General features: G+C 31.6%; 1 protein-coding gene across 1 annotated transcript; it reads left to right on the top strand.

The window, feature by feature from the left end:
• The first annotated feature begins 1,248 nt into the window (after nucleotides 1-1,248).
• LOC137396706 (microfibril-associated glycoprotein 4-like) lies at nucleotides 1,249-7,658 on the top strand. The gene is made up of 5 exons (XM_068083020.1): nucleotides 1,249-1,674; nucleotides 2,822-3,040; nucleotides 3,734-3,870; nucleotides 4,795-4,924; nucleotides 6,763-7,658. Exons 1-5 carry the CDS (start codon nucleotides 1,254-1,256, stop codon nucleotides 6,885-6,887), a joined length of 1,032 nt encoding a protein of 343 aa, XP_067939121.1. The 5' UTR covers nucleotides 1,249-1,253; the 3' UTR covers nucleotides 6,888-7,658.
• The last annotated feature ends 4,127 nt before the right edge of the window (nucleotides 7,659-11,785 follow it).

Here is an 11,785-nt window from a genome sequence, read left to right as displayed (position 1 = left end):
GTGTAAAATTTCATCGCAAACGCAAGGTCAACTCGAACGGAATTGTTTAGTCCGTTTTCACGCAATGATAAATTGCTTCAGATAACTCGACCTCAAAATCCGTCATTCGAAAGGTTATTTGCCCAACGACTATGGAAACGGTTTTTATCGCTGTAGAATATCACTTTATTCCAAGCCATAGAGACAAACATCAACTTTTAGTAGCTTTTAAGCGTCATTATTATCATCATCAGCCGCAAAATATTCTTGTTAACAACTTTTATAAGGGCTTGCAAAATTTCAAGTTTTACCAAATATCTGCTTGGCCATGTCCTAACGAAAGCGTGAAAATTTCCGTGTGAACTTATAATTAAAATGGCAAAATTGATCTTTGCTAAAACTATCTAAAGAAAAAAAAAGATTTCTTTTTTCTGAGCGTTTTAACTGCAGTCAAGTTTTGCCTATTTTAATTTAAAAATGTCTCGTCAGTCATTTCACCTAAAACAAAACAAATCTCAAAAAATAAATAAATGTTTTTACTTTTCAATAAAAAATTTTAAAACTTTACGTGAGAGGCTCGGCTGAGGCCATACATAAGAGAAACCTGTTGGGGCTTACTTAAACCGCCCCCCCTCCACACCCCCAGTTGTTCTTAACTAGTCGCCTAACATTTGCCGCCCCAACTTGCAACCAGTGAATGAGCAGTGTATTGAGCCTGTTTGCCGGCTCAGTACAAGAAGTTTCTTTTTGGTGAGTATTATATAATTAGCAAGTCGTCTTTCTTTTAATCGAAAGACTTCAGTCACTGTTTGTGTTGAGCCATTAAATAAACTGCTTACATTTCACGCTGATGTTAGTTTCGCAATGCAAAAGGCATTGGTGAAGTTGAGTTGGTAAATGTTCAAGTTGTAAATGTTAAAGTTAAGTAAATATAATGTTATTATGTTTGCTTTTAGTAAGAGTCGCAGTAAGTTTAAGCTAGAACGCTTATAATGGTAAACTATTTTTGCATTCTTGAATAGGCATAAATGCAGGGATATACAGTAATTTATAGTTTTTATAATTACAAATTTTTAGATGCGCTTGATAGGCTAAAAAAAACATAGCCTATGTTTTTGAGCAAATTAAAAGCTTTTTTAAAGCCAATACAATTCTAAAATACAAGTTTCGCTTGGTAATAAGTCTTAAATTTTGTGGGCGTGGCTTACATATAGGGAACCTATATTAGTGATTCTCAATGACTGGTATCTTCAGTCTGTGCCAAGCTTCACAAAATGGCCTTCTTATCGAGTCTTATACTATTCGTTCTCTTAGTTACTGCTTCAAATGCTCGTCTCATCGGGCTGAATGAAAAAGGACAAAAATTGTTTCAATTGCGACAAAGTATTTACGCAGCTGGGGAACTTTTGCAGAATGAGTGTCCAACATTCTTAACACTTAATCATGAAATTTTGGACGACAGCGCATTTCCGTTTCATGTTGAAGTCACTACCATGTTTCATAGCAAACTGCTTGACAGCTTGGCTGAGTGCCTGGCGAGTCGAACTACAGCTAAGAGAATGACGACCCAGACTCCATTAAACCAAAGTCCAGCAGCAGATGAAGTGCCTTCAACACAATTAACAAGTCAACAGTTGTTAACAGAGCAGCCTACAACCAAACAAACTGTGACAAGAGAGATGCCGCTACCCCAAGGTAAAAATGTGATATAACCATAATCAAGTGTGTATAGCAATGGTTTCTTTGTACTGAGAGACTGTTGTACAATTGTACATATCTTAAGCTCAACTATAATTGAACTATTTTACATAAGTATTTTGTTGAAAATTTTTTAAACTTTGAAACTGGTGAAAAAACTAAACGAATTCTTTTGCAAAGTTTGTCATTATTTTTTATTCATCTCTTAAAAAAGTAGACATTGTAAACCTTTTATTGCTAAATGAGCAATATTTGAAGTAAATTTAAGAAACCTTGATGGATTGATCTTAATAATACTAATAATCAATCTATTAGTTTCCATTTATTGTCTTTAAAAAATAAAAATTGAAACAAAATGAACCGTTTACCATACATAAATTAAATGTTTCTCTATTCTGATCTGTAGAAAGCTATTTGTCAGATATATTTTAACCATTGCGCTACCATGAGCCCCATAGTACGGCTTGGCAAAGAGTTTGTGTGTGGTCAAGAGCGATCAGGTGTGGTTTAGTAAGCATCCTACAAACCTATTTGGATTGGTGAGTAGCTAATTAACTACCCATCATGTGTGTACTTGAGCAAAAGAAAACAATTATATGCTTGTGGTGAACCAATAGAAACAATGTTTAGGCCTACCACCTATCCAAAAAAGAGTATTTCTTGCCAAAAAATTATTTTTTCCATTGCATTTACTTCTTGAACAGTCGATCAAGCGCATACAAGTGCGAGGGTTCCACTACATACAGACCTATAGATTTTGAGTTATTTTTATCGAAAAATAGTACTAAGGAGAAATATTTTTGTTTCTATAATAAAAATAATAGTTTTGTTAGCTTTTATTATATTAATAAGTCATTTGACTTGAAAATGCTCACAGTTGTAGCTAAAGGGGTCAAAAAGTGTCGGAGCCCTTTTTTGAATTACATTTGTGGGTTTTTTATGGTGTCAGCTGATGTATAATTTTATGCTGGTTAGTTTGACATTAAAGTATTTTCACTTACGAACTGGTTCAAAGGTTATGACAACTTATGCCCACCCTTGTCAAATGTGAGGTTTTACCACATTTGGTTTTATGTGCCGGTAAATATATTAATTTTGTAGCAAAAGATTTAATTGAAAAAACATAATTTTTTTGTTAATTTAGATTGTCAAGAGCTGTATGACCAAGGAAATAGATGTTCCGGAGTTTATCAAGTCAAGCCACCACATACAGATAGTGAACCATTTCCTGTCTGGTGTGACTTTTTTGATGGCCAAGGGTGGACTGTGTTTCAAAAAAGAGTAAATGGATCAGTCAGTTTTATTAAAAATTGGACAGATTACCAGGCAGGATTTGGTGAGATAGCTGGAGAATTTTGGTTGGGTAAGTAGAAAACTATGTTTTGTGATAAAACTTTTTAACACCTTACATTTTATTTCACGTTTGAAAATCTCTTAGACAAGTTTACTGTTAATGTATCTACATATTCTATAATAATGTAAGTGCATCAAACTGCAAGCTTTTGTCCTACCAAAATTACTAACAGAAAACATAATTAACTTTCATACCTAAATGCTAGATGTTTTTTAGACAAACACAAAAACATATTATCATAATGAATTTTGTGTTGTTGCAGTAATAAATGTCCAAACTGGTCCTATGATATGATCTGGCAATTGTTTAAATCCGCTTTCACAATGCACCAGTTGTGTCTATACTACATATGAATTTTCAGAATTAAACATAAAAATAGTTTATCTCTGTAAAAATGTGTCATGTATAAAGTAGTTTAGATCTGACAATGCAGCGTATTTCAATTTCTGAAGTACTACCTTGCTGTATTTACTTGTTTGTTTACATAGACAAGTTGTTAAAGTATTGTACTATTGCTTTGTAGCTTCAAAAAATTATTATTTTTCATGTATTTACCTCATTTGTTAAGGTTGTGATGGCGATACTGTGAAATTTCAATAGATTTACCTGCTAACAAGTGGCAACAAAAGCATTATTAGATATTAGAAAACTATTTAACTCTCTTTTTTTTTCCTTTTTTTACATCATATGGAAACTTTTCAGGTTTAGATAAAATCCATCTTTTGACCAGATCAAACACCAAACTGTCCATTTTCCTCCGAGCAGCTAATGGAACTACTGAGTCTGGAGTCTGGCCGAGTTTTCATATAAATGGTTTGGCAGATGGCTACAAATTAATTGTAAGTATTTACATTGCATTAGATAATATCAACTTTACTGATTCAGCCACAATTTTAAACCTTCAATTTATGTTAATATTGAAAATATTTTCTTAAGAAGCTACAAAAGTTAGTCTGATATACAATTTTACCAAAAAATATTGATTACTTAATTGATTTGAAGAAGTTGCTTTTACATTAAAATGAAGTTCATTATTACTCAAAGTTCTACAATATAGTAATAACACTAATAATATATCTAAATACTATTATTTTTCCATTAAATAATTGAGGCACATTAAATTTGGTCTCAAAAGGAAACTAAATTCAATGTGACACTTTATATCATTTCATAAAACTGGTAAATGAGGAGTTGTCTTTTTCTGACTGATTTGCCTAAACAGTAATTTTTGAAGAAATTTTTCAATTAAGTTTTAAAGAAAAGATGAGAAAATATGAAATGATGAGAACTCGCTTTAGAAGTTTGGACTTCTAAGGCTAAAAATAGAATGTTTCACAGATTTGTGGCTTCAAGACATTGATACTGAAAATAACTGAAAAAGTTTAAAATAAAACTTTAGATTTCTTTTCGGAATGATTCAGATTTGCACACAATTTAGATTATAATCTGTTGATGTCCTTAGATATGGCTATTATTGCATAATTGTAAATGACTAAGCAGTTTGTTAAAAAATTTTCAAAGAAACTTTCACAGTTTGCATAAATTAGAAGGAATATAGATAATATGTATTAATTTCTTATTGTCTATACAACATATAGCCTAGCTAGATATGTATAAACCATGATGATAGTAGCATGTCTTTAGATTACTACCTCAATTAGAGTTTAGCGATATTTGAATGTGGTAATCTAAACAAAATTCATGATAGAGAAACAGACATGTGTACTCATTAAGAGACAGTTTTCACTTATCTTCACTAACAGATAAGTGATGATGGATATCGTGGAAGTTTAGACAGCTTTAAACTGGTCTACTATCATAATGGTATGAAATTCAGTACTCCTGATCGGGATCAAGACCTCAGCTCAAGCAACTGTGCTCAAAGGTATCAAGGTGAGTCTGTTTTTGCAAAAGATTTATCAGTTCTTCACAAACTCTTTTTGTGTCGTATTCATGCATTCGGTGTTGCTTCTAAAGACTCTCTTATTGCTGTTTGTCAACAGAAAATTTTTATGTATTTCTTTAACAAAAAAACTCGATGATTTTATTAAAGTTTACTAAAAAATAGTGTGTAATCATTTATTTAATGTTGAAAATTTATCCACCGTAACTCTTAGATACATAAATCTGCTGTAAGGAGTTTTTCCTCAAAGTAATTGTGTAGCATATCATATTGGAAGAAAATAAAAATAATCCATGAACTTAACTAATTGATGACCAGAGTCTAGATCTATAGCACAATGTTTCTATTCTCCTGCTATCATATATATGACAAGAGAGTAAGAATACTCAGCTGGCATAGAAGTCAGTCTCTTTAATCACCATGTTTGATTACGTAAAGGTTGCTTTTCTGCGTGAGACGTATTCCAAGTTCAGTAGGTCATCAATTAAAAATTTACATGGATTTTTTGCATTTACAGTAGGTTATTACAGAATAAAAAAGTTACTCAATTTGAATGAATATGGGAACTATTTGGAGAAAGAAATACGATTCATACAAAAACTTTACCATTAAAACAAGTAGAAAAAAAATGAAATGCTAAGCATCACAAGAAGCCAACATAAACATAAAAAACCAAGTCATCTAATTTTACTGGTCAAACCAAAAAAATTCATCATCACTATCACTATAACGTGATAACTCACCATTTTCATGGTCAGGATATCGTGATTTTTTTTCATATCTTAATTAATTTTAATTTAGCTGCCAAAACAGTATCCAATGTTTCAGTAAGAGAAGGCCAAAAATAACTCATTTACAATCACCGCTTTAAAATTTTCAATTTTAACAAAAGGCCTGTTGGCAAATGTGTATTTCGCCAACAGATTCTGACAATCTTGCCAATAAGATTCTGGAAAAATTATCATGGCCATTTTTTGTAACCATGATCACAGTGTTAACATCTAGTGCATAAGGATGTTATCGCGATTATGTTTCTAAATACAACAGTTTCAGACCCTAGAGTTTTAGTCTAGATAAATACATCTATGGGACATATTCACGTCAAAACTCTGCAAAAAATCTTTGAAGGCTTTATGATTTATGTGGGATTTATGGAATTAAAACACCTTGACATTTTAGGACAGTTTTTTTGAATAGAAAATTATATTTTGTAGACTGTCAGATCTAGTATGTAACCAAATATTCAAAACTACTGGCATAGGGAACTTTAGGCAGTTTCTATAAAAAAACACAGGGAAACTACAGATTAAAATGGGTTTAAAATTGGTGGGAAAATTGGCAGAACTGTTATGCTGTAATACGGAATCTACCTTGTTGGCTAAAAAAAAAAATAATAGTATCTTGTAGGCTTTAAAAGGTATATTGACATGCTTTGTCTGTATGCATGTCTTTAAGGGTTAGCAGAAGTGGGGTTTGTCTGCTTTAATGGATATGTTACCAACATGACTTTTTAACTCTCCATAACACCGAAGTAAATTGTGCTCAGCAGAGTGAGAATAGACAAATTATATTTAGCTCACTGTAATTCAGTGCATAGACACTGATAACAAGCATTACAATGATTTGTAAGGTGCTAAAGGAAGTACCTAGAAGGTTCACTGTAACTACATTTATAATACACTGAAAACTTGAAAAAAAACAATGGTAATCTTTTAGAACTTGAAAATTTCTTTTTACTTTTTTCAGTACATAGGCAAATCAGAACTTCAGCGTGTTCTATAATAACCCATTTTGAATGATAATTCTATATCTATTTGTTGTATTGTAGCTGGCTGGTGGTTTAATAACTGCCAATACGTCTTACTGAATGCATTAGAAGAGAATCAAATCGAGTGGTATAACCCACATGGCAGATATTTTGTTGAATCTGTGATGAGAGTCACCAGAGATTGAATATTACATTGAATCTGTGATGAGAGTCACCAGAGATTGAATATTACATTGAATCTGTGATGAGAGTCACCAGAGATCGAATAATTCACCCTTTCGTACAGTAAATAGTTCAACCTTCAGAAGAGAGTCAATACCACTGGGCACAGTACATCACAGACCATGAAGTTTGCCTCCTCTAATAAGATTACAGTAATCAAGTGCCTTCTGGTATTCAAATAAATACATGTACTTATAGATAGTGATACTATTAAAATTATCTTTAATTTGTTGAATGTGGAATGTTATGGAATGTTGTTATGCTTATCTTGTGAAAATGAGATAAATTCTTTTTGCTTCCAACCGTTCAATTGATTAAGCAGTTAGCTCATTATCAATTACAATTGCTACATCAGATTTATCATTATTGTAGTAATGTTTTCAATACTTGAGCTAGATAATATTTTGCATTTTGTAATTCAAAGTACATGTAGGTATAGTTAATTGTGCTGCTATTTTAGTTCTTGTCTGCCATATTCTTACTTATAGAATATTTGGAGTTTTTGTGTGCCATATTCTTACTTATATAATATTTGGAGCTCTTGTGTGCCATGTTATTACTTTTTACTGATATTGTAGAATTTCTGGAGATTTTAGCAATTATTCTGATGTTTCAATCTGAATATTTTATTATGAAGTTTTACGATATTCTGTTATAAACTGCTGAATGAGGTATATGTTCAAATACATGTATTTTAGGTAATAGTAAAAATTGGAGCATCGCTAGTCCTTTTTAATTACCTTAATTCAAACTTGTTCATCCACTTTCACGTATATTGTCTACTAACCATCAACATGCACATGTATGGTTTAGTGAAATAGCAAGAGGTCATTAGCCAACACATAGGTTTCATGAAACTTAAAAGCCCACATGTTACCACATTGTCATAAAATCTGTGTTCATTTTCACATGTTAATTGAAAGAGCTAAGGAGGCAAACGCAAATATATATACAATAATGTGTTTTAATAAACTCGTACTATAATAAAGACATGTAACCAGCTATATGGTATACACCAGTTATACAGTATAAACCAGTTATACAGTATACTGCAGCTATACAGTATACACCAGCTATACATTATACACCAGTTTTACGGTATACACCTGCTATGCATTATACTCCAGCCATACAAATAAATTTATTTCACAAATAACGTGACTGTTCTAATCTATTGTCAAATGACTGTAGTTATTTTTCTTATTGGTTAGAACTAACAATAGTCTATGTTTGGTTCATCTCACAATAATGAAATATGAACTTATTTGTAGTAGTTCTGACCTTTCGCACAACCTATTTATCGACAATGTTTTTTACCAAATTTTTTTTACCAAACAAATTCCTCTGCAAAGCAACTAATGCTTTGTTATTGTCATGCGCATAAATGATAATAATTCTGAAAATTTGAAACAATTTTTAAGCTGTCATATCATTCAAGTCTAATCTACAAGACATTTTAGGTACATATTTAAGACTTTGACACTTAAGCTGGAAAAACACAGTTACAAATGAGCAGAATACAGTCGTTGCCTCTTGGTATTTATAAGTATACAAAGTATGGGTGGCTGTACTATGTACATAAGGTTATGCATATTTATGAACTACATATTACTGTGCCTTTTGTTCATTGATTTACCCCTTAAAGTTTAATGAGCCAATTCAATGAAACCTTGTTATTATTAACAATATAACTGAAAGAAACTAGAAGGTGACCATTACCAAACATTATAATTACCAGGTGTTTATAATGGCATCGATAACAGAAACAGGCTAGTGCATAGCTAACCTATTATTAATATAACTGTTTGGTTATGCTTGTAGTGCTAAATAAGCATTCATTAAAACTGAATTATCCATGAGGCAATCCAGTTAGCAAACAATATCAAACAACAAAGATATTTTAGATTGTTTACATCTCCAAGTTTTACCAAGATATGTTACAGCTAATTTTACTCAGTTTGTTCACAGTTAATTGAATGGGTGCCTATTTTGGTTTAAATTCATGATGAACTTAACTTTTTAAATGTTTCTGCCAAACATTTTTAACTAGATATAAAAGTTAAGGTTATAGCAGGCAATTTTTTTTGCTGTATTACCAAAATGTAATTGAGCATTGTAGAGAAAGAGTTGACATATTTTTTAAAGAAAACTTTTGAAAAATTAAAGCTGTTGATTTTATTCCTTTTAAATATGTAAAGGAGGTTAGCAAGAGATGTTATACATACTTGTACCCTATGTGGGGGCGGTTAGCATAATATTATTGTGCACAGTATATTATTAGCACATTTATTGTGGGAGATCCCACAAGGCATGCAAATCAAATATTCTAATTGTTTTGGGAAGAATTTGGTCGATAAACGAGCCAAGCCATGGCAAGCTTTTTAACTAGCTGTGGTTTTTTTTCTATTTATTGGGTAAAACTAGAAATATCATTTATATTGTTATTGTCTTCTAATTCTAACACATCAACTCTATTGTAAGATTAATTGTCTTCTGCTACCTTTGTTTTTTCAGATTCTTCTGCCAATAGTAACTCACCATAAGAAGAAATATCTATGAAATTCCAATATTAGATGCCTAGAAATCTGCTCTTTTTTTTAACTATGCGAGCACTTTGAGAGCTCATATTACAGAGATGTTTGACAATATTTCTGTGTCTCCTGTAACATGCATCTGTCAGCCATTTGTATGCTCTATTTGATTAGATGGTTGATGAGTTGCTGATCTTTCTAATATCATCAAGCATGAGGAAGTTTTCAAAGTTATTTTTTGTTAGTAGCATAATATTTTAGCCATATCGTATTGTAATTTCTTCCTCCCTTCCGACATCTATGATTTTATCCTGACATTTGGCAGATTTGTTTCAGCTATGCGACTAAAACTAACAGATCATTTACAAAAAATGTATTTTTTCCTTCATGTCAATTTGGCTGCAGAGTATGATCCTTTCACGCTTGTGGCTTGTTTGCTAGTTTTCCATGTGGCTGTCTTTCAGAATCTTCCCATTATTTGTATTTAGCAAGTGGCAAATATGATTCATTATGAAGTTTTCAATGTGAGTGTCAGTCTGTCAGCCCCACACTGTTATGTCAGTCCACACATGTTATAAAATAACAGCCTGAACTGCAAAACAACTGGAATATTTCATCATGAAATCATATAAGCGATGCTCATTGTGAACATGTAAAAGCATGTTAGTATTAGGATATATTTTTTCCATAAAAAATATAGCATGAAGAAGTTGTTAATCATCTGTTTAATTGCGTTACATGAGTTCTAAGGTTATGATTATGCATAAAGTGCATACAGCCCAGCTTTTATCTACCAAATTTTATCTCTGATTTCTTTAGCCCATTTCAAAAAATGTATAGTTTCAATAATAATATAACGGATAAAACCTAAAGCATGAACTAAGTTTTTACAGCCTTGTTTGTGCGATCAATAACAGAAAGAAGCCATTTTATAATTTACACAAACCTAAATTATAAGTCTTTCACCAAAGCCTCTTTGACTTTTTTGCCAGATCTTATAGATACCAATGTCTGTGTTTGGTTCAGCATGAAGTGTTGAACGTCGCAGTAAGTGTAAAAATCATCATATTTTAACTTTTCCTTGAAACTGAAGATCATACTTAAACATGATATAAATTTTTGTTTCATGTTTTTGTAGTTTACCGGAAGTTAAATTTTTAAAAAATTAAACAAGTTGATTTTATTGTAGAACCAAAGTTACAAATGTTGCACTGAACTGTCAACCTTAAATATTGGCTTTTATATTTGGTTAAAATTTGAATGTTTTCATTCTCATGCAACAGGTCATAAAACTTCAGGTTTTGTTGGAACTTTAATGCTAGAGTTACAGAAATATTATGTGTTGGTGTAAATTAAATAGTATATAGATGGTAAACCAATGTTTTGGGTATCTCTGAAGATTAATGGGCAATCACAAACTACTAGCTTATATTATATTTATTCCAGATTATTTAGCTTTTAGTAGATTGCTTCAAAAGTTATACCTACCTGCATAGAGGTTTTAGAATGCAGATTGATTGAAATTATTTTAGGATATTAAATGTATTTCCTTTCTATTGCCTGTCATGAATCAACTTTTGTTTTACTAAAATAGACTATTTAGAACAAATTTGCTTTATATAAGACAACAAAACCGACATATGAAACACCGATCATACACACATTACTTTATTAGTTATTTGCTCAATAGCACGTTGCAGCTGTCTCGTTTCTTTAGAATCAATTGGCTGCTGAGAACTCATGCTGCAAATAGAGGCTCCATTTCGTTGGCTGTCAAGGATACAAGACTGGAGAAGATGAAGGAGCAAACACCTACATAGAAGTTAGAAAAGTTATGACTTACATAATAGCAAGTAACAATATTGATCTGATGTTTAGATAGTGCTTGTTTGGTAGATACAGTATCTTTTGCTGCAGTCTTGAAATTTTCATCATTTAGATTCATGCTGATTGACATTGTCATTGTATGAGTAAACTCTTTATTTCTATAGTTAGCAGTAATTCCCTGTTTGATTTCAGAGATGCCATTCTGATGTACTAAAGAGCATAAAACAATTTGTTTGTTAATTTTGTGGGGACAAACTACGATATCAAAGTTTGATTGTATTCAATTGTTTTTGTGATCATCCTTAATTATTCCAGTGGTGACTTCTCTGTGTGGTTCCATAAAATATGTTATTAGAGCCTTTGTATCTGCTTATTGTAAAGCTTGAAGTTACGTTATCAAGTGTCTATCAGCCTTTGTATTGACCAACCTTATATGACTAGTACTTATAAAAAGATCAATTTGATTGTCTGAGGAATACCAATTGGTCGCTTTTCAAAACTTA

This window comes from Watersipora subatra, chromosome 5 (assembly GCF_963576615.1).
Source record: "Watersipora subatra chromosome 5, tzWatSuba1.1, whole genome shotgun sequence".
Taxonomy (NCBI): Eukaryota; Metazoa; Bryozoa; class Gymnolaemata; order Cheilostomatida; family Watersiporidae; genus Watersipora; species Watersipora subatra.
The sequence above is the reverse complement of the archived record's forward strand: the minus strand, read 5'-3'. Positions and strand labels throughout refer to the sequence as shown.

Coding starts and splice junctions, on each gene's coding strand:
- LOC137396706 (XM_068083020.1), top strand. CDS start 1,254: ATGGCCTTCTTATCGAGTCTTATACTATTCGTTCTCTTAGTTACTGCT. Junction 3,041..3,733: donor AGCTGGAGAATTTTGGTTGG/GTAAGTAGAAAA, acceptor GAAACTTTTCAG/GTTTAGATAAAATCCATCTT. Junction 4,925..6,762: donor CTGTGCTCAAAGGTATCAAG/GTGAGTCTGTTT, acceptor GTTGTATTGTAG/CTGGCTGGTGGTTTAATAAC.